The sequence below is a fragment of the Pseudorca crassidens genome, chromosome 9 (assembly GCF_039906515.1).
Source record: "Pseudorca crassidens isolate mPseCra1 chromosome 9, mPseCra1.hap1, whole genome shotgun sequence".
Lineage (NCBI taxonomy): Eukaryota > Metazoa > Chordata > Mammalia > Artiodactyla > Delphinidae > Pseudorca > Pseudorca crassidens.
Genome location: NC_090304.1, coordinates 46514298 through 46537150, shown reverse-complemented (window position 1 = coordinate 46537150; position 22853 = coordinate 46514298). Strand labels below are relative to the sequence as shown.

The following is a 22853-nucleotide window of genomic DNA, read 5'->3' as shown; positions in this document are numbered from 1 at the left end:
GATGACATTCCCTACTTCACAGGAGGAGTATAAAAGTGAAAATCATTCACTGAACACAGGACTGGTGCTAGAAGAATAGAGAGGAGGGGGTTATTAATTCTGGCTGGTGGCATCCTGGAAGGCTTCCTAGAGGAGGCCACATTTGTGTCAGGCCTTGAAGGATGAGTAGGAGCTCCCCAGATAGGACGAGCGGCAGGTTGTAAAGATTCACGCCTGACATGGGAGGAAAGGGAAGAAAGGAAGGTTGGGGATAGACTGAAAAAGTCCTTGAATGCCAGGCCTTTGGATTTTATCCTGCAGGTAAAGGAACCATTGAAAGGGGAAGAATACGACCAGAAGCTGTGTTTTAAAAAGCCCACTCTCTGTTGGCTGTGGGGAGGGTGATCTCAAGGGTCTTACAGATGACCTCTGCAAAACAGCATGCTTCATATTTGTAATAAAATTGATACATGACAAAGAGCAAAGCCTAGTAAATGTCTCCTGAAAGAATAAACTACAAGGAAATTAATAAACTATGCTTTTGATTATATTTTGGTGTTCTTAGTTAAACATGGGCTCATATCTTATTTTAGGATATGAATATAAATATACTGAAGTGCGTTCCCTAGTATAATATTTAAAGAACATCATCATAACCACCAAAGCAGGCTTTCTGATGGCTGACGTTTGTTGAGTACGTACCATCTACTAGATACTGTGCCACGAGCTTTACACACTTTATCTCATTTAGTTCTGGAAACACCCAAAGGAGCTGGGCGCTATGATTAGCTCCATTTCACAGAAATAGAGACTTAGGGACATTAAATAATTTGGCCAAGGTCCCACAGCTAATTTGTGAAATACACCTACAATGAGATCAAGAGCTTTGAGTTTAAAGAGGAAAAAGGTCATTGAATAAAAGTGCCGACTGAATCACAATTCCAGACTTTGCCAAGGATTCTCTATGGGGCATTAGGGGAGTCTGACTGGAATAAAACACATTTTCTTTTATACCTAAGCTGCTAAGAAATAGAAAACAAAATATCACATGATAAAATTAGCTATTATAGCTCTTGAATGTGTGTAAGGGGGAATACTGGTTTTCATCCTACCCTACAAATGCAATTTGCATATGTACTTTTAGGGTTAAACATGGCAAAGTTCTCTATTACCAGTAATAAAAATGTCTTTTCATTATTTACCCCATAATTTAAAGAAAACTGAGGCTTTTTAAAAAAATCATAGTAAGATGAAACATGCCACATTTCAAATATTATTTTTACAATTAAATGATATCAGTCAAAGTCTACTCTAAAGTCTAAATCTTAATACTTTTTTATATTGTTTGGATTTTCTTTTACAATATTCACATATCATTTTTAATTCATTTAATGACATTTTTTAAAAAATTAAAAGTGAACCAAACTCTTGGCAAACGACATTATCGTGGGTATGATGCACAGAGCTCTGGCAGACAGAGCCTATAATTCCAGACTTAGTCTCTAAATGCAGCCCTACAGGATAATGATTTCCATAATTACTCTGGTTTCAGCTCACCTCCTATGAAAAGCTGGGCTGAATTATGTAGTAGGAATTCATGGCTTTTTATCCTGTGTTCCACCTGACTATCCCAGCGCCTATAGCAGGCCAGTAAATGAGAGCCTAACCCCTTCATGGCTCTAACAAGCCAGCTGTCATGAAGACTGGCAGCAAGCAAATAAAACCAGGGCTGTTAGGAGCTCCTCTAGCCCAAGCCATGTCCATTTTGGGAACGGCTGTTTTCATAACACTCATTCACCTAAAGGGACAGTGCCCATACGATGGCAAAGATTCCAACAGCCCCATGAATCATAACTTAGAGTCGGATCAGTCTGGTCTGTTTTATCACTGTTCCTCTGGCAGAAAACGATCCCCTTCATATAGGTGGACAAGAATGGACCTGGTTCTCTCTGCGAAGAGTAACTGGACGGACTCCCGCTGCTCTGGTTGTCCACTCCTTCTTAGAACTATTGAAACCCCGCAAAGCCTTTTCAAGGTTACGTTTTGTGAAGCCTCAAGATATCCCACATCTGTTGCAATTTCTCAAGTGAGCAAAGGACTGAGAAATGCCCCTTGGGCTGCCCTGCAGAAAAGAGGGCACCAGTTCTTTTTTCTCACAGTGAAAGGCCTGCTCCACATAAACAAGCTCATCTTGTCACTCACAGTTTCCATCTTCCTTCCAGAGAGAAAGACGTACAGAAATAATCCATGGCAAGCACCTTCCAGATTAATTTGTTCCTTTCACAAGGTAAAAATGGGCTAAACACTAAAAAGCTATTCTGAAATGTCATGAAGAGACTCCTGAAAACAGCTCTTTGCAAATCTGCTAAAGATCTGACCTAAAGAGACCTCAATGCCAGTTCCAGTTGCTTCTCTTTTCTCCTTGAGCAGCCAGCTTGTTTTGCTGCCCCAGACAAAGGAGTCAATTGCCCCCAGAACACTTTGCGATCACAGCAAAGCTTTTGTGTGTCTTCAGTGACCATTAAAATCCCATTCTCAAATCCCGCACAGCTGTTTTCTCTCCCCTTCAAAAAAAGAAAGCCTTTCTGATGCAAAAGGGAGAGACCAGTGGGGACCAGGATTAATGGTGACAAAGAGACCTGAAGGCTGGCCCTCTTTTCAATACCACGGCCTTTGAGTATTTCAGGCTATGGACAAACACTATGGTCTCTCTGTGGCTAAGATGGTGAACCTAATAAAAGGGGTCACTCTCCAGCATCTGACTGTTTTCTTAAGAATCACGCCTTGCCTTCTGAAGGAGAGCCACAGGCAGCCCACGTGGATTCCCAGGGTCTCCTGGAGCTGCTGCTTTGTCACGGCTCAGAGGTAATGGCGCTCGAGGCGGTGCTGTGGCCTCAGGATCCTGGTTTGAAATCCTTTTAAATGAGTGTTTCAGGATAACAGGAGAGAGCACTCCCTTGGGCTGAGAGGTTGATTTGTCACGTCTGTCCAGGTTTTTGGTGTGTGCTCCGTTTGCTATTTGAAAACATTCCTAGAGTTGGGGCAGAGAGATGAGCCGGACTTGACGCCTTCCTTGCTGAGTTTCCCCAGTGCGTGCTGTTTTCTTCATGCCTAGTTAATGGGACTGAGATTTCACTTCCTCTAGAGTGCCTCTTTTGCCCTCAATTTAAATATTTCCCCAAAGATTTGCCCTTGGCCCTCTTTTCTCTTAGTGTTGGCGGCAACTATCCTTGGGATTTCATCTGTTGTTCCTGTGAAGATTCATCTACTCATTTATTCAGTTAAATACTTAGCACTGATTATGTGCAGAGTACTGTTCTGGGGGCTGGAGATACAGCAGAGGAGACAGACAGGGCCCTGCCCTAACGGGGCTCTCATTCTAGTGGAGAGTATGAACAATAAATGAGCAAACAAATAAATACATAGTAGAATGCTAACTAGAGGTAAGTGCAATGAAGAAAAGTAAAACAGGCAGAGAGGGTAAGGCAAAGAGTGGTGGGGATGGAGTTTGCATGAATGCTATTTTCGAAGAGTAGCCAGGAAAGGCCTCTCTGAGCAGACGGCAGAGTGAAATGAGAGAAACAGCCTTGTGATGGTATTGCCTAACAGCAAAAGAGCCAATGTAGCAGGAACATAGTGAAAGGGGCTGGGTGATAGGATATGGACTCTAAAAGCAAGCAAGGGCCAGCTTACGGAGGTTCTTGAAGGTCATGGTAAGGAAATTAGACCTTACTCAAAGTGTGTTGGAGGTTTCAAATGGGGCAGTGAAATGATCTGACTTATGTTTCTAGAAGATCTTCTAGCTACCGTGTGGAGAACAGCCTGAAGACAGGCAAGGCTAAGGAGAACAATTCAGAGCCCATAGCAATAGACTGGCAGGAGATGGTGGTGGTTTGGAACAGAGTGGTAATAACAGAGGAAGAGAAAACTAGTTAGGCTCAGGATATAATGTAAAGGCAGATCTGACAGGATTTGCTAATGGATTCAGTAAGGAGCATGACAGAGCAAGAGAGGCCAAAAAGACTGAGGCTTTCAACTTGAGCAACTGGGCAAACAGGGATGCCAGTTACGGAGATGAGGGATGAAGGAGATGAGGGAGAAGTGGGTTTTATTTTGGAGGGAGAGAGGAGAATAAAATGTTTTGTTTAGACATGTCAAGTTTAAGATATTTTTTGGCCACGCAAGTGTTGGTGTTGAGAAGGCACTGGTTATACCTGTGGTCTCCAAGGTAGAACGCTACACCTCAGGGGTACCATTTACATTTACAAAATGATCCAGAGTGTGAGCAAAGCATTTTCACATCTATGTGTATTAATTTTTATCTAAAAAATAAGACGTAAAGAAAGGTTCACTGGTTTAGCAATTAAACCAGATTTACCATGGTGATCATTTTGAAATGTACAGAAATATCAAATCACTGTGTCACATACCAGGAACTAACATAGTGTTGTATATCAATTATATTTCAAAAACAAACAAACAAACAAACTCACAGAAAAAGAGATCAGATTTGTGGTTACCAGAGCTGCACAGGGCTTGGGGGTGGGAGAAAGGGAGATTGGATAAAGGCGGTCAAAAAATACAAACGTCCAGGTATAAGATAAATAAGTACTAGGGATGCAATGTATAACACGATAAATATAATTGACACTGCTGTATGTTACATATGAAAATTGTTAAAAGAGTAAATCCTAAGAGTTCTCATCACAAGGAGAAACATTTTTTTTCTATTTCTTCAATGTTGTATCTATACGAGATGATGGAGGTTCACTAAACTTACTGTGGTCATCATCTCATGATACATGTAAGTCATATCATTATGTTGTACATCTTAAACTTATACAGTACTGTATGTCCATTATATCTCAATGAAACTGAAAGAAAAATCATTTTTTTAAAGTTCTTCTGTTTAAAAGAAAAAAAGATTAGGAACTACCCTGGTGGTCCAGTGGTTGAGAATCCGCTTTCCAATGCAGGGGATGAGGGTTCAATCCCTGGTGGGGGAACTAAGATTCCACGTGCTGCGGTGCTACTGAGCCCACACGCCACACCAGAGAGAAACCCACGCGCCGCAACGAAGAGCCTGCGCGCAGCAACAAAAGATCCCGTGTGCCTCAACTAAGACCCGATGCAGCCAAAAAAAAAATTAGTCCCTTAGTCAGTCCACATCTCCACAAGTCAGAGACACGTGTGAAGACACAAGGTCCCCAAGAAAGAGACCTGTGGGTGGGGAGGTACTGACTGACTCACTTCCTTTCAGTGTCTCAAGAAGAATTTCAGTTGTGCCTCATTGAATAGATTTCCTGATTAAAATGATCTAGTTTCAACCAACTGAACCATCACAAAGTAGAAAGCAGCTTTAAACAATTCCTGTAGAAATCCTGGGCCCATGATGCAGAACCAGTGATGCAAGTGCAGGTGAACCACAGGGAAGTGCAGCGCTGACACAGCTTGTTCTCCTGGTACTAGCTCTTGTCAAACCACATCACGGGATAGAAACAGTGACAATTTAATCAGATCTGACAAGAGTTAAGCCAAAACACTAGTAATGAACAAAAAGACTATTTGAAAAATGATTTACAACCACTACTGTTCACAATGAACCTTACCAAGTTGTCAATATGGTCCCTCAGAGACTAGCCAGCTATTTGAAATTTTGTTTATGTAAACTGTATCTCATTCTTCTACTTGTTATGTTGTACACAATATATTAGCCAATAGTAAGAGTATATAATTTTAAAATAAGTAAACATTCACAAATTCAAAAGTATTTCACTGTGTGTGTGTATATGTGTGATCAAAAATGTTCAGCACCTCTAGAACAGAGAAGTCCATGATTCAGATAGAGGTCAGAGCTGGAGAGGGCAGTTTGGGAGTCACTAGCATGTGGTGGTATTTAAAGCTATGGAGCTGGATGAGGTCACCGAGGAGAGTGTGAAGATAGGCGAGGGGCATGGAGGACTGAGCCCTGGGATCCCTGATGTTTAGAGATAAGAAATTAGGGGAGAACCAGTATGGAAAATGAAAAGGGAGCAGCTGGTGAAGCAGAAGAAGAACCGGAGGTGTGTGGTGTGTGAAACCCATGACAAGGGTTTCCAGGAGGAAGGAGTGATCAGCAGAGTCTGAGGGACAGCTGGAAACTGGATTTGGTAACGTGGAAGTTGCTAGAAACCTTGGGAAAAGCAGTTTCAGTGGAGCGGTTGGGAATGAAAACCAGATTGGCTAGAGTGGAGGAGAAAATGGTCAGTGAGGTAGTAAAGACAGCAAATTTGGACAAGTCCCTCAAGGAGTTTTGCTTTACAAGGGGGTCAAAGAAAGGAGGCAGGATCTGGAGAGAAGCAGGAAGTCAAAGGAGGATTTGTGTGGGTTTTAAGACAGGAGGTAGGTTTGCGTGCTGTTTGAAATGATCCAGTAGAGAAGGAGAATTCTGAGATGGGGGTCGGTGGGGACAACAGCAGGAGTATCGTTTTTGAGATGATGAGAGGGAATGGGCTCCAGAGCCCCAGTGCAGGAGTTCCCTTAGGAAGGAGCGTGGGCTGTTCATCCATTTCAGCAGCAGGCGAGTCAGAGCATGTATGGACAGACGCAGGATAGGAGGGTCAGTCCGCACACGGAGAGGTGCAGTCGTTTTCCTAGACTCCCACCTGCCCATGGACATTTCTGCCTGGGAGTCTTGTTGCAACTCAAATTCAACTTTCTCAAGGGGAATGCTTCTCTCTTCCCTTCCCAAGCCTTCCTACCCCTCTGGCTTTACTCTCTTTCTAAACAGCACCTCTATATTCCCAGTCACCAATGCTCCAAACCACAGTTATCCCAGACGTCTCTCCTCCCTGCTGCAGCATCCTACAGTTGTGTCCCTTTTGTCCATCCCCTATGCTTCATCCCCATGGCACTAGTGTCCTTTGCTCCTCGCCATCTCGTATCTAGATTACTCCAATAACCTTCCAGTGATTTCCCTTGCCTGTGTTCCTCTCGGCCTCAGCTCTGTTATTACATGCTGCCATCAGATTCACCTTCCTAGGGGCTTCTGGTGGCGCAGTGGTTACGAATCTGCCTGCCAATGCAGGGGACATGGGTTCAAGCCCTGGCCAGGGAGGATCCCACATGCCGCGGAGCAACTAAGCCCGTGCGCCACAACTACTGAGCCTGCGCTCTAGAGCCTGCATGCCACAACTACTGAAGCCCATGCGCCTAGAGCCCGTGCTCCGCAACAAGAGAAGCCACCGCAATGAGAAGCCCGCACACCGCAACAAAGAGTAGCCCCCTCTCGCCGCAGCTAGAGAAAGCCCGCGCGAAGCAATGAAGACCCAACGCAGCAAAAAAAAATAAATAAAATTTTTTAAAAATTAAAAAAAAAAAAAAGATTCACCTTCCTAAAGTGCTTCTCTGACTGCTTCACTCCCTGGCTCAAAAACCTCCTTGACTTGCCTCCCTACACTTCTCAAACTCAGCCTTTAGTCCCCTTTTCTGTATCTGAGTTTTCGTTCTTTCTCATGCCCTCTCAAGAGCCCATTTTTTTCTGCTTTTCCTATAAATCTTTTCTGATTATTTCTTCCCCAGTGATCACATTCATCTAGCCATTCAACCAACCCACAGGCTTTTTCTCAGTGTCTCCTGCATATGAAACAGGGCTGGGTGAGATGAGGGACATATGGGAAGCAAGTGCAGGATCAGAGGCCAAGTCAGAAACCTCTGAGCTCACCCCAACTCTTTCCTCGTCTCAGTCCCCAACCCAATTTATCACCAAATGCTGCTCACGTTTCCTCCTAAATATTTCACTAATCCACTGCTTCTATTCTACTCCATCTAGTGCCTTCATGTTCTCAATATCTCTTATGCAAAGCATTCAGAAGCTCCCAGATCGGTTTTTCTGCCTCCAGTCCTGACCCCCAATTCAGTTAGAGAGATCTTTCTAGAATGTAAATATGACTTTATGCTCCCTGATTCAAGCCTCTAATGACACCTGTCACCTAGAGATAAAGTCAAGGCTCCTTAGCAACATATTCAAGGTCTCTCATGACTTGGCCATGTTTTGCCCACTAGCCTAGCTGCTCACTGCATCCTACCTTCCACTCCAGGGTTAGTAATACTGAAATGCCAATAATGCCCTGTGCACATCTTGCTCAACCTCACTACCTAAGGCTGTTCCTCTGCCTGAATGCTCCTCCCCATTCATGCTTCATCTGGGCATCCTTCAAAACTCACTTAGGCTTTCTCTCTTTGGGGAAGGCTTCTCTGACGCTTCCCTGGGAGGGTTACGACTTGAGGGATGCTGTCATATTTATTCAGACCTCCTCAGCACCCACCACAGAGCTGGCCCACGCAGGGCACTCCATACGAGTGCGGCATGAGTAAGATAATCACAGGGCACAGCCTATATGTGGGAGACGTGAGAGCATTCAATTTGAGATGGTCAGGAACATAGGCTCTTGAGTCAGATCTGAATGCGAATCCTGGCTCTGCCACTGACTTGCTGCATGACATTGGGAAAACTGCTTACCTTCTTATGCCTTAGTTTCCTTATCTGTAAAAGGGGCATGATGCAGAATGACTTGTGATGAGACTAAATGAGATGAGACATGTAAAGTACTTAGCACAGGGCTGAACACATTAAGTGCTCAATACATGTCAACATTTTATTAAATTATGTTTTTTAAATTAAAAGCATTTCCTACCAAGTCCATGTGCTAAATATTGGTCTAATATTGGTCTATATTGCTAATATACACTTTATATTTTCCTTGATTTAAAACAGAAAAGAAATTTGCTGCCTGTTCAGTTCCAAATAATTTGTCAATTTTGAAAACTTAAGAAGAAAATGCCTGGCTCCTTCCTGCCTCAGGCCCTTTGCACTTGCTGCTATCCCCTCCATCAGAGCACCCCCTGCCTCTATCAGAGTTTTGCATGGCCAGCTCCTCCTTCTCAATTAGGTCTTAGCTCAAACGTCACCTGCTCTGACGGTCTCCCTTGAACACCCTGTCGGGACTAGTAATCTCTCCTCCCCTCTGACCCTTTCTGTTTTATTATCTTCAATAACAATTATAATTTCTGAAATTATCTTTCTCTTTACTTTTTTATTGTCCATCTCCTTCCATTAGAATGTGAACTTCATAAAAGCAGGCTTCTCACCCATTATGTTCTCACTGATTCAACCTAAGTTCATAGAGTGGCACAGAGTGGGATCTCAATAAATTCTGTTTTAATTAAGTTTTTTCAACTACTGCAGAGGAACACTACTACTATTAAAAGTTGAATTAAACTTTTCTAGTCTCTCAAGAACCCAGGCACTAGGATACTTCCCAGTTTGCCAGTTGCCTGGATTGTGTCTTTTTAAAATTTCAACAAGTTTTCAAAATAATCAAATACAAAAATTTATACTTTAGGGCTTCCCTGGTGGCGCAGTGGTTGAGAGTCCACCTGCCGATGCGGGGGACACGGGTTCGTGCCCTGGTCCAGGAGGATCCCACATGTCGCGGAGCAGCTGGGCCCGTGAGCCATGGCCGCTGAGCCTGTGCGTCTGGAGCCTGTGCTCCGCAGCAGGAGAGGCCGCGTACCGCAAAAAAAAAAAAATTTATACTTCAGCAAGTATATTCCTTAAATAATGTATCCTTTATGAAAGGATAAACAGCTATGAAAGAAAAATCGAAATCCATTTCATCATTAATTTTTTCTTTTCTTTCTTCTTCTATATATGAAGGACTTTATGAATTACTGTGAGCTTAAGGAATTTGTTCCTTGGAGAATATAATAGCTATTTTTCTTTTTTGCCATATTGCTAAAATTGATCACAGATGGTACAAAGGTCACCTGCAGAGCAGGCTGTCCCCAAAGTCCTTAAATGTCAAATTAATGAGACTTTACTGTATAAAAATGACTATAAGAAAGAAAATGTTTGGTCAGAAGTGACTATGTTCTTTGATATAACTTGGGACTTTAAATTTTATTTTTTAAAAATGATATTGGAAAACCAAAAAAATTCAATGGAAAAATAGGCAAAGCATAAGGATATTCTCAGAAGAAGAAATCTAAATCGCCACAGACATATGAAGGCATGCTCAGTCTTACTAATAATCAAAGAAAAACAAGTTAAAATGACTATTATTTTTACTTAACAGATTTGCAAAAATTTAAAAGATCAGTAGGGCTTCCCTGGTGGTGCAGTGGTTAAGAATCTGCCTGCCAATGCAGGGGACACGAGTTTGAGCCCTGGTCTGGGAAGATCCCACATGCCGTGTAGCAACTGGGCCCATGCGCCACAACTACTGAGCCTGCGCTCTAGAGCCCGCGAGCCACAACTACTGAGCCCACATACCACAACTACTGAAGCCCGCCCGCCTAGAGCCTGTGCTCCACCACAAGAGAAGGCACAGCAATGAGAAACACGCACACTGCAACGAAGAGCAACCCCCGCTCGCTGCGACTGACAGAAAGCCCATGCACAGCAACGAAGACCCAACGCAGCCAAAAATAAATTAAATTAAATTTAAAAAAGAAAAAGATCAGTAATATATAATCCATGTTAGCAATGAGGCAGGGCAAAAAACACTCATATACAATGTTGGAGGGAGTATATATTAGTATGTTTTTTGGAGGGTAATTTAGCAGCATCTATTCAGTTTTAAATATGCATGTCCTTTGACCTGCAATTAGACATCTGCACGTCTATCCTTCAGAAATACTGGACATGTGCACAAAAAGAAAATTCACTGCAGCGTTATTTGTAACAGAAAAATCAGGAATAACTTGATTAAATGTCCACCAATAGGAGTATGGCTAATAAACACTGGTGTCTTAAAACAAATATAGATTAGGAAGCTTTAAAAGAAGTATGGTAGCTCCTCTGTTAGCATGGAAAGATGTCCATGATCTACCCTGTAGTTAAAAACAATACACAGCACTATTAAAACTGCATTGATATATTTTTTGGTTTTTTTCACACATAAACCTACAGCCTATTTTCAATACAGCAGCCAAAGTTATCCTTTTGAAACGTTAAGTCAGAACCTTGTTACCTCTTCACTCAAATCCCTTCATTGGCTTTTCTCTCACTCAGATTCAGCGACCTCACCAGGATTTCCACTCCCCACATGATCTGGCCCTCTGCTACTGCTCTTACTTTCTTCCTCTGCCCTCCCTCCCTCAGCTCTCATCATCTTGGCCTTCTCTCCAGCCCTCAGGGGTTTTGTACTTGCTGTTGCCTTTGGCTGGGACCCTTTCCCCCAGATCTCCCCATAGCTGGTTCCTCCCATCCTTCACATCTCTGCCCAAATGACACTTTCCAATGACCACTGTCCCTGAACACAGTCTATGTTTTGGGGGAGTACACTCCTCCTCACCCCTCCCCTTGCCAAAATAGAATCTTCTATTCTACTTCTCTGCTTACCTGTTCGTCACCCCCTTACCACCATTTGCTACAGGATATATTTCCTTCTTTATTGGTTTGTGGTCTGTCTCCCACCTCCAGAAATGTAAACTCAATGAGGGTTGAGATTTTTGCTCTTTTGTCTCATTATTGGATTCCCAGCACCTAGAATAGTATCTGGCACACAGTAGGTGCTCAATAAATATTTATTGAATGAGTCAATAAAATTTCATTTTTATACGTGCATAAAAACAGATGTGGAAAGATACACAGCAAACTATTGACAGTGATTATTTCTGGGGAGTGGGATTGGGAGCTGATGGGAAAGTTTCCATCCTAACTGTGTACATTTCTGTATCATTTGGAATATGCACCACTTAGGTAATTAAAAACTAAATAAAAAATATTTTAAAGGAAAAACATAATGGTTCCATCTCTCCTTCCAAGTGACTCAAAGCAGTCTTTGGGCTCTTTTCTAGAAACACAAAACAATTTCTAAAAAGAACTACCCTAGGTTTGTCTCCACTGCATGTGCCATCAGAGCTCAGAAAATACCAGTAAGCCTGCTTTTCATGATGTTCTAACACCATTAAATAGATCAGGAATAATAGACAGACACACACACACACACACACACACACACACACACACACACAAAGACACCATGGTTTGCCCATGCCAGGAGTCTGCTGGGTAAAAAGCCTTTCTAACTAACACACCTGACTCCTCTTTACACCCACTTCCTCCCTCCAGCAGGAGAAAGGAGTTTCACTGGTAGTTCCTTGTGCTGTTTCTTTGACATGGTAAAATCTTTAACACTGCTGTCAGGCAGGGTGAACCTGACGTTGTGGACTACAAAATTCATCCAGTGCTAGAGGGTGCTCTTGAGACAGGATACATGGCCTCTCTTAGAAGCAAATCCAACTAAACTCAGCGTGATAAGCATCTCAGGGACACGTTCACACACACAACAGCTACACAAACCTTGTACTGAGTGTTTTTCACCAGCTGTCACGGTCATGAGGCCTCTGTTAAGTAACTCCTAATCCTCCCCCTGAGGCCTATATTCCCCAGAAGCATCCCCATGGTAGTACTAATAATACTCTCACTGGGAGTTGTTCCACAGGGCCCTTGACACTAGCTTTTCCTGAACTCTTAACTGACCCATAAACCTTCCTGGTGAGCCTGCAGGGCCTCTTCCCACAGGACAGAAGCTGGGGGAAGGGGTGCAATTCAGCTCTGAGAGGCCAGGAGGAGGCTGGCCCGCCTATCCTGACAGTTTCTGCAACTCACCCTGGAAAGCAGGGCGGCAACAGCCAACTCTCATCACCATTTTGGTATGGAAACTGGAACTCTTAGAATTTTCAGTGAGAACCAACCAACCAGCTGGGTTGTTCTTACCTTTTTTTTTTTTTTTTTTTTTTTAGGAGAGTCAGCTGGAATACAAGTCAAGACTATCTGAGAACCAGCCCCTGGTGGACAGTTACACTGATTTTACACATGATTTTCACTATGTTTTGGCAAAGCAACAGAGTTGGGCTGTGGACCTATTGCTGACAATTCTTCTGAACAAGTGCCTCTGGGCTCAGCTTTGCTTCTTCAGAAACACTGCTTTATCACTCCTTAGCTCAAGCACCATTTCTCAGGCCTCATGATTCCAATGACACTACAGAAAGGACACCAATTTACTCTGGAGGGGTCTGGTTATCGAAATTCACCTTTCTTGGGACCAGAGCACAGGCTTTGGAGTGGGACCATCCATGGGACCTTAAGCAAGAGCACTTATCCCTCTGAGCTCCAGTTTGCTCATCTGTAAAATGGAGATAATAATACCTACCTGGTAAGATTACTGGAAGGACTGAATGAGGTCATGCAGATATAATGCTTAGTGTTATGCTTGTGACAGATGAGGATTCAACAAATGGTTACAGTATTACTGTAAAGAGAGACCCTAATTTCCCCCCATTTAAGACTTTTTAGGTAGAATCTCTCATAATTGCCCAGAACAGTCTCTCACAACAAACAAAGCTCAAGACTGACCACCTTGGAACGTCTTGCCCAGATTCCTCTTGCCTGGAACTTCATCAGAGGAATAGAATTGATATTGCTCAAGTTTAATTCTGATACATGCACACACACGCATACATACACACACCATCACCACCACCACCACCACCACCACCACCACCATACACTGGAACTGACACTACTAGAAAGCTTGGGCCATAGCTCAGGGATCTCATAAGGCAGCTGAGCGACCCCCAGCCTTGCCTCTGCATAAAACTATGGACAGGAGTTTGTTCATTGCCACCATGTGTCACACCAGAGGGATGATAGGGGAACTGTGATAGTGGAGTGTCGAGAAGGCTCATGGAGGCCTTATACTTGCAGTCCTGCCCCAGCTGGGGGACCACAGTGCTTTGAAGACCACGGTCCCTCAGATCCTTAAGGGGCAACACTCCCTCTTCTCATCAACCCTGCCTCTTCCATTCTGTCCCTCAACCCAACAGAGAGTTATTAAGTGCCAGGCACTATGCCAGGTGCTGGGGGCTCCTGATCCTGTAGGCAAGGCCAATACCCACATGTAGTTCTTAAATGAGCGTGGGTGTCCCAGGTGTTCTCTGGAAGAAGCCTGGGGAGAAAGGATGGGACAGACTTGCTTTTGGTTACCCTTAGTGTTTTTGGAGCTCAAGACAGTTCTGTTAGCAAGAATGTCCCGGTCAGCAGGCCACTCACCACATTGGTTTCCTACATGGCCCTGACCCACTCCACAGGACTCCGCCCAGTGTTCAGATGTTTGGGGAGACTTTTTAGCCACTTCGAGGTCCACGCCTGAGAGCTGGAGGTGAAACTGCTCCCTGTGGGCAGCCTTCCGGAGCGTGCGGATGGCCTTCCGGAGCCGCTTCTCTGTTCGCTTTATGATGCAACTCGGATCACAAGAGGCTGAAGAAACGAGAGGGACAGCAGTGGAGGGGTCAGGCTGCAGCATGTGAGCATGTCCAGACCAACTGCAGGACCCACAAACACCCACAGCTCCCTGTGCACAGCATGGGGAGAGGCTTGGAGCTGGACACCTAGCAGGCTGGGCAGCATTCAATTCAAACAGAAATTTGTTGACCAAAATGGTAGCTTTGGGTTTTGATGAAGCAGATAAAATCATCAGGTTCCAAACAATTCAGTTTAGTTTGGGGGTGAAAAAAAACAGGAGATACTTCAGTGGTTGCACTATTTCCGGCCACCCCCCCACCCCCAGCAAGAATGATGAAAAGTGAAAGGCAAAGAAATAAGGAGCAAGCCGTAAGAAGTCTGGCACCACAGACTGTTTTCAAACCAACCTGTCACCTCCTTTTGGTTAGTTTCAAGCTCAAACTCAACAGTGATAAACATTTCCTTAGGGGTGCTCGGTCGTCCGGGGGCTCCCGGGACTTGCTTGCCAGAGCTGCATGTAAGGTTTGCGTAGCGGAAGCTCTCTTTTACTGAGCTGTGCTTCTCTGTATGAAGAAACAAAATTATCGGAAGCCAAATCCTGGCAAAGCACTCAGCTGAACATTCGCTACAACTCTGTAAACATTTCATTAGAACAACTCTCAAGGGACTAGATGATTAACTCCATATGCCAAGACGCTGCAAGCCCTCAGCTTGCAGCACGATGACACTTTAATCCTGAAGAACCAGTATTGCCACCTATATAACTTTACAATTTAGCTCTTGAAACTTATTTCCATGAATAAATGCTGGATGTTTCCGACTGACTGGCCACATCTGTGGAAGATGGGGACCAAAGATCGTCTTGCATTCCTGACTGGTAATTTGTTAAGGTGTGTTCATGTTCTCACAGTTGGTTTCTTTAAAGCTGGACTATGATGTCTCAAGCAGGGGCTGAGGGGCTTCAAGTAAGGAACGAGCACAGGAGTAGCAAGGAAATTAACTCCTGCTTTCAGGCAAACTGACCTTGGAGTAATTCCAACCCAAAGGGAAAGCTGGAAAGCCCATCAACAATGATGGCTCAGTTTGAAATAACCAGGAGCAATAAATGGCACAAAGAATCAACAGAACCAAACAATATCATGAAGGCACGTAGGATGGGAGTGAAAGTGTTATGTAAGGCAGGGCTTTGTACATCCTCATTCCTGACTTTGGCCATCACTCCTCCCTCCATGGCTTCCAGTGAATCTTTTAACTAATGATTGTTAACCAGAACCAAAGAGCAGGTCCGCATACCATCCACACAATTAACTAATCTTACTTTATTGAACTGAAGTATTATCTGTATCGTGTTCTTCTCTAACATTATAAGGATGTTCAAATCAGCAGGTCATCAGGACCAAAGGAAGGAGAAGGCAAATTAATTTTTCCCTAAAGATCTATCTTACCTTTTCAAAAGGCTAACTTCACATCTCAAACTGAACAGATGCTCATTCTGAACCTGTTTTCCTTTCCATTTTTCCATATCTATTTTTTAAACTTTTTATTTTGAAATAAGCTTAGACGTTATAGAAAAGTTGCTAAAAGAGTACTCAGAGTTCCCATATACTCTTCACCCAGTGTCCCCTAATGTTAACATCCTACATTTACACGTATCTTTATCAAAACTAAGAAATTAACATTAGTACAATACCATTAAGTGAACTAAAGACCAAATCTTTTTTTTTTTTTTTGCGGTACGCGGGCCTCTCACCGTTGTGGCCTCTCCCTTTGTGGAGCACAGGCTCCGGACACACAGGCTCGGCAGCCATGGCTCACGGGCCCAGCTGCTCCGCGGCATGTGGGATCCTCCCGGATCGGGGCATGAACCCGTGTCCCCTGCATCGGCAGGCAGACTCTCTACCACTGTGCCCCCAAATCTATTTTTAAATAATGCTTTCCCCTCTGATTAAAAGTATAAATGCTCACTGTGGGGAATTTGGAAAATGCAGGACAAAAATTAAAATCACTCATCATCCTTCCACCCACATATAACCCACTAATAAGGACATGGTGAGTTTTCTTTGTTTTTCTTCTATTCACGCTTTTTCTTATACAATTTAGGTCGTATTAGATATACACAATGTTACTCTCTCTTTTTCCATCTTAGCATTATAACAAGAACATTTTCTAATGTCATTAAACATTCTTTGAAAACCCATAATTAATAGCTGCATAATATTCCATCAAATGGAGGTGCCCAAATTAATCTTGGTTAGTTACTTAAAATAGGCACTCATATGTGACTAAAGTGGTTTTGCATTTATTTGTTTGTACAGTTTATTTGAGGGTAGATTGGGGAAAGAACCCTCCCTAATACATGACTCCTGATTTTTTTTTTTCTAAAACTATTCTATGAAATAATACTGGAAATGTGAGCTGGGGAAGAAAGAGGAATGTTGGATTCTGCTCTTTTCATAAGGCCAGGTCTACTTGGAGAGTATTTGTTCTGATGAAGCCAAATGGCATCACTGCCTCCCAAAACTAAATCCAGCAGGAAAGCTGGATATTACATCTTTGTTCATCAAAGATTACCCTTTCTGAGCCAAACCTTTTTTTCATTTCTTTGGATTTGGATTTTGGATTATTTTAAGGAAACTCTAGGGTCTAGAAAATTTAACCCAGTATGATCACAAGGTACTAATGCATCTTAAGCCCTCATTGATTCCTATTAACTCACAGCTTTCCCCAGAGCTTCACTCTTTGTACCCTGCAAAGGAAACCCTGAAGAATAACTCCAGAAGCATACGGAGGTGCCAAGTGAGGCTCTTCTTCATCTCGTGAAGAGAGTCCACAGAGATTCTGAACTGTTTGATCCCATCTGAATGGCTCGGCTCATTACAGGCCCCTTTCCCACAATGCAGGCAAGCTCCCTGCACCAGCCATCTGATTCCATACCTGGTAGTACTGGTCGCAGACCCTCGGGAAACAGATCAGCCTTTTTCAAACTACACTTGCCTTCATTTAGCTTAAAGGTTACACTTGTCCTGACGGTGGCGACATCTTCAGAAAGAAACAAGTGAGAGATGTTACCTTCAGAGGCAAAGGAATGGAAACACCAGTGGGTAATGGAGAGCTGTCCATTGCTGGAAGTACACCCTGAGCCCCTCTCTTATGCTGAGACCAAGAAAGTTTGGGATTGGGGAGCGCCCGTTCCCTTGGACTGGGGGCACCAGGAGCCTCCTAAGAGTTACACTTGTCGCTCCATCTGAGATGAATCCAGGGCTCAAACATAACAAAGGAAGGGCCCAAAACAGCCTCAACGGTGAGATGAAAAATGAGGTCATTTCTGTGCCTTTCCAAGAAGGAAGGCCAGAATCCCCCAGTTCAAATTTGAGCAAGACAGCTGAGGGAAATGGAAGGGCAGATTCTCCTAAATAAGCCTGTCCTGGGAGGACAGGGCTGAGGGAGCCACCATTCCAGACAAGGATGGCACTCACTAAATGTGGCTAGGATTTTCAGGGTCTGTGAGGGAGCAAGCCCTACTTTGAGGGTCTCATATGGAAAATTCTGTTCTCCTTCCATGGTCAGTCTTAATCATGTTAGGCTCTGGAGCCAATGACCAGGATTCAAATTCCAGCCCTTCGACTTGTGATGAGAACTTGAGCAAGGTACTTAGTCTCCCTAAGCCTCAGTCTTCTCATCTGTAAAATAGACATAATTACAGTCCTTACGTTACCGGGCTGCTGTGAGGATTAATGAGATAATGCAAAACAAAAAGTGTTTAGCCTACTGTCTGGTACATAGTAAGAACTGAATAACTGTTAACTATTTGCTTGCTCACCTTAGGGTGGCCTTAATCTCCAAGTGATCATCACTACGAGTTTTGGTGAAACAGACTGTGAAGTCCCCTCTGGCTGGGTCCAAACATCAGACAAGACGGGCAGTGAAGGATAATGCTTAAGACTCTGGACCCAAACTGCCTGGTCAATATCCTGGCTCCACTATTTCCTATCTGAGTCGCTCTGGATATGTTATTTCACCTCTCTGAACCTCAGTTTCTTCATCTGGTTAATGAGGATAACAGTAAAATTGCCCCAGAGGGCTGTAGTGTGGATTAAATCAGCTAATACATGTAACACAGTGGCTGGCATGTTTTAACTGCTCCATCAATTCACACGAGCTGTTATTATCATGCTTTGCATCTCTATCTTTGCTTATATACATAATATGGACATCAAGAACCATTTCCTTATTCAGATGTTCACATGACATCATCACAGATGCTTGTCTAAATCTGGGAGGACAAGGCCTCTTAAAAGCTTTAAATGTCCTTCTTTGTCTTTTGATAAAGGGTTTGGGCCCCTGTCCCTGGTCAGAATCCTTGCTCCCCTTGTCATGTCCCTGTCTCCACTGATGCCATGTGCCCCAAGCCCACATTTCCTGCCAAGCCTCTGAGGTGCTCTATGGTACAGGGAGCTGGGAAGACCTGCGTCTCCTGGTCCTAGAGCTACGTGGGCCTCTGCCCAATATGATGACCCACCAGGGCTGCATGGAGCCTTCCAGCACACAATGGACACTCAGTAAGTGTCTGTTATGTGGTGAGTCAGATTGCAGGCACCACGGCTACAGGTAAGAACATCCTGTAACATGCTTGCGGCATCAAAGAGATTAGGAGAAAAGAAAACAAAGCCAACGCCCAAGAACAGTATCCCACAAATGAAGCCCATTGAACACCGTGAGCCCCAGAGACAACACGCAGGTTTGGTAATTACCCCCAAAAGCAGAGTCATTTGATTTTTGCTGTTTGCTCCTGAGAGGAGAGGAAGAGCCGCAGGTGACAGAATAGGCCTCTTGCAGTCCTGACAGACAGAATGTGGATCGTCAGCAGGTAAGCAAGGTTACAGTCTCTCCCGGTGGCAGCTCAAGTCACCCGCAACCCCACTCCACGTGAACCACTAGAAAAGCCCCCAGAATACAGGGTCTCAGAGCATGGGCCTCCAGTGGTCAGGGGGCAGCTGGTCAAAGACCTGGAAGCCCTTTGAAGCCATCTAACACCTGAAGGCCAGGAAGGCCTGGCCCTGGCATGAGGACCTGCCCCAGGGCCTGGGACCCACTCACCTGAAGAGAGGTGAATGCCAGAGAGACATCTGAGGAAGCACCTGTCTCCTCCACCACTCTTACCACACTGCAGGGACACGTGGGGTGATACGCTAGTGGGCAGGACCCCCTCCACTTCTAGACAGGACAAAATACAGACACTTACAGAGAGAGAAGGTGTGACAAGGACGGCTGAGTCCCATGCTCAAAGGCCCCAAGAAGGGAAGGTAGTGCCGACGCCCAGCACATAACACGGACACCATGTTTATTTCCCCCAGGGTAAAGGAGCGCCTTGTACTCTATTCTTTTCATGCAGAAAAGCAACCAGGGAAACAGAAGTGAGTTCCAACCTACGCAGAAGCACAGAAGGAAACCCCCAAGGGCCTGCAAAGTATCTCCTGTTTTTGAAGGATTTAAAGAACGGCTGCTGCAGCTCGGGGGAGGAGAATGCAGTGGAGGACTGGTCAGCCGCACTCCGGGTCCAGTGGGACCAGGGGGACGTGGGAGAGTGCTGCTGGGCCAGCGGTGAGCCCGCGCACTGAGCCCGAGCCTCGGCGCCTCTTACCCACACAGTCTTTTTTATTCCAGTGGAGCTTGTGCGCAGAGTGGCACCGGCATTCGTAGCTGCCCACGGTGTTCACGCAGACCTGCTGACAGCCTCCGTTGTTGACGCTGCACTCATTCGTGTCTGTGGAGCAAAACGCTCTCCTGTCACAGCAGCCATTTGCTGACCTGGCTGACACGATCCCTCCATCAAGGAAGGAGCAGGAGGTGAGTCGCACGGCTGAAGCTCACTGAACTAAGGGAGGGTGCTGACGGCCTTCAGAATGTGCACTTGGCACGAGCTGACCCACTCCCCACTCAGTGGCCTTCCTGGCACAAGCCTCACCAGCATGGACTCAAGTTCCATTCTTGACCAAACATTTCCGCCAGTAAGGACACTCAGAAGGGGGTCACACTCTATTTTCAGGTGTCAAATTCAGACACTGCACAGGCTTCCAGTTTAAAACTCCACCATCCTCCTGGGCTACATCCCAAGAGAGACAGAGAGAATTAGGACTCCCCACTTGGCGGTTCATATAGTTGGGATATAGATAAGAAAAATGACTTGCACTAATCCCCATCAACTTGAGACTGAGTCCCGGTCAGAAGGTGACTCCAACTAAAACCCAAATACACGTCCATATTCAGGGAATATTTCCTCGGGGTTTCTTGATGGACTGGAAGGGCATGTGTTCAGCCATGCCAGGGATGTGTTGAAAAGGAGAAGAAAAACAACACTATCTACAGCAAATCACTACTATCCATTCTTCTTAAGGACACAGGAAACAAGGATTGGGCAGGAAGTACTAAAGCCAGTGGTTCCCACATCCTCAGATCCCCAAAATCACCTTGAAGCCCTAGACTTTTAGAATAAGAATCTGTATTCTCAAAGATTGCTGAATGAATCTGATGATTAGAGACAGCAGAGTGATGCCAAATCTGACTTAAGCCATAGTTTACTTAGCTGTAAGGTCATGAGACACCAGAACATGTTGCTGCAAGGGCTCAGAGCAGGGAGACAGAGTCCATGGTCCCACTTCCAGCTCAGAGACCTGCACAAAGACCAGCTCAAAGAGCTCAAACCAAGCTCCGCAGCCAGTTCCTATGCAGAGCAGAGCTGTGGAATCAGTTGGCGCACTGCCAAGCCTCTCCGAGGGCCATGACTTTACTATCTTGGGAAGTTCCAGCGGACAGGGCACCAGCTCCTGAGAGACCCACCCACTGTCTGAGTACAACTGTATCAATAAAGTCCATAAAGAATTCACAACTGCAAGAGCTCAGCTCTTCTCTCTACTCCATTTCACACGTGACGAGTTAAAGGGATCAATGTGGGACGATTTCCCATAGCAGCTGCTTCCCGCGAGTCGATGGACTCCCTACTACTGTATAGGGCCTGGTATGTCCGGTTCAGCCCCCAAGGTAGAAAAACTGGCCCTGATCTGGGGAAACCTTAGGAATAAGTCCCAGCCTCATCCGACTCTAGAGGGATTCCACTCACCTCCACAGTGGGTAAAGCCATAGAGGGTGTACCCTTTGTTGCAAGCACATGCAAACGTGCCAGGGTGGTTGATGCAGCTGTGGTCACAGGTCCTATCCAAAGAGCATTCATCCACATCTGTAATTGTCAAAGGGAGAGGGGAGCTGAAACCAACTCTGAGGGACAGTGGAGAGAAGAATACACTTATAAGAACACCAGTTGCTGACCAATAACAAAAACAACAAAGTGAAAATTATCTATCAGTTCTCCCGGCTCACTTGTGTTAAACAAAGTGTTGAGCAGCCCACAATAAGTATACTCACAGCCAGGACCCTTATTTCCAAATTCTGTTGCACACTGCACTTGCCTAAAAGCTCGGTTGGTCTCTCTCACCCATGCTTATCTGCAGGGCTGAATAATTTAAAATATTTAAATGAAGTCAAATGAGATAACATAACCAAAAGGGGTTTGTAAACTATTAGGGTGCTGCCTGTGCATTATTACTGTTCTATTACTAATTGGTAAAGGAGCAATAGTAATTTTATAAGCTATGGCCAATTAAAAGGAGAAAACACTTGAGCCGGAGAGAAATCTAGCTCCTATCTCTTTTGGGTCTTGCCAGAATTCATCTTCTGGCCCCAGGAGGCCAGTTGATCCAGGGTTTTAATGCCCTCTGCACTAAAAGAATGCATTAACATTAACATCCTCAGTAATTTTCTATTGCAGACACTGAAATGTGGTGCTTAAGCACCAAACAGGATCCTCTTGACCAATCCCTTGGCTTTGTTCCTCCCCCATGGTTCAGTCCCAGTTCCTCCCCCATGGTTCCGTTCCAGTTCCTCCCCCATGGTTCCCTCCCTTCCCGGTTCAGCATGAAGGCATCCTTGGCTGCAGTTGAGGTCATGGAAACTAGCCTCAGGAGGCTGCATTTGTCAGTCTAATCATCTCTTCTTCCCTGGTCTGGTTCTTACATCTTTCCTGTACACTAGAATCTCAGTGCTTCACTTCCTCAACTCTTTGGAAGATTTTAACAGAGTTATGACTTGTATCTCCAAATGGATAAACCAGGACTCAGTGGAAGCCAACTAGACCATTGCTAGATCCCTTTTCAACACCAAACGTGCCACAAGAAACTATGTTAACAAAAAACAAACATTTGGAAGGGACTGGAGGAATGAAAAACATGAAATAAAAGAGGGCAAAATCTTACAAAACCTCTTCATCCGTAACTTTTCCCAGAAGTCCTGACAATTTCTTTAGTAAGTTTGTTCTGTGTAAATATTTGTTCTACCAAGACTGATCAGTGAAAAATGAGAAAAAGTCCACTTCTTCTGTAGTAATTGATATCATTCTATGAATTCTTTTATTAATATCAGCCAGTTACCGAGAAAGTGGGCTCATTCAGTAGCTGACTTTGGCTGCTCACAACAGGCTTTTGCTTTGTCAAAAATAAGCAGATCACTTTCTAATTCCTTTTTAATGTGTTGA

General features: G+C 44.5%; 1 protein-coding gene across 6 annotated transcripts in view; it reads right to left on the bottom strand.

Annotated features, from left to right (window-relative positions):
• SCUBE2 (signal peptide, CUB domain and EGF like domain containing 2) overlaps window positions 1-22853 on the bottom strand; it is a 64258-nt gene that overhangs the window by 13509 nt on the left and 27896 nt on the right. For 4 of the 6 annotated variants that reach the window (XM_067749956.1, XM_067749957.1, XM_067749959.1 and 1 more), the window contains 7 exons: window positions 21387-21503; window positions 19911-20033; window positions 19367-19483; window positions 19021-19107; window positions 17204-17338; window positions 14677-14832; window positions 14078-14284 (listed from right to left, as the gene is read on the bottom strand). In XM_067749956.1, coding sequence (XP_067606057.1) covers window positions 14078-14284; window positions 14677-14832; window positions 17204-17338; window positions 19021-19107; window positions 19367-19483; window positions 19911-20033; window positions 21387-21503 — 942 coding nt within the window. The remainder of the gene's footprint in view (window positions 1-14077; window positions 14285-14676; window positions 14833-17203; window positions 17339-19020; window positions 19108-19366; window positions 19484-19910; window positions 20034-21386; window positions 21504-22853) is intronic. The other 2 variants (XM_067749955.1, XM_067749958.1) reach the window with 2 other exon arrangements.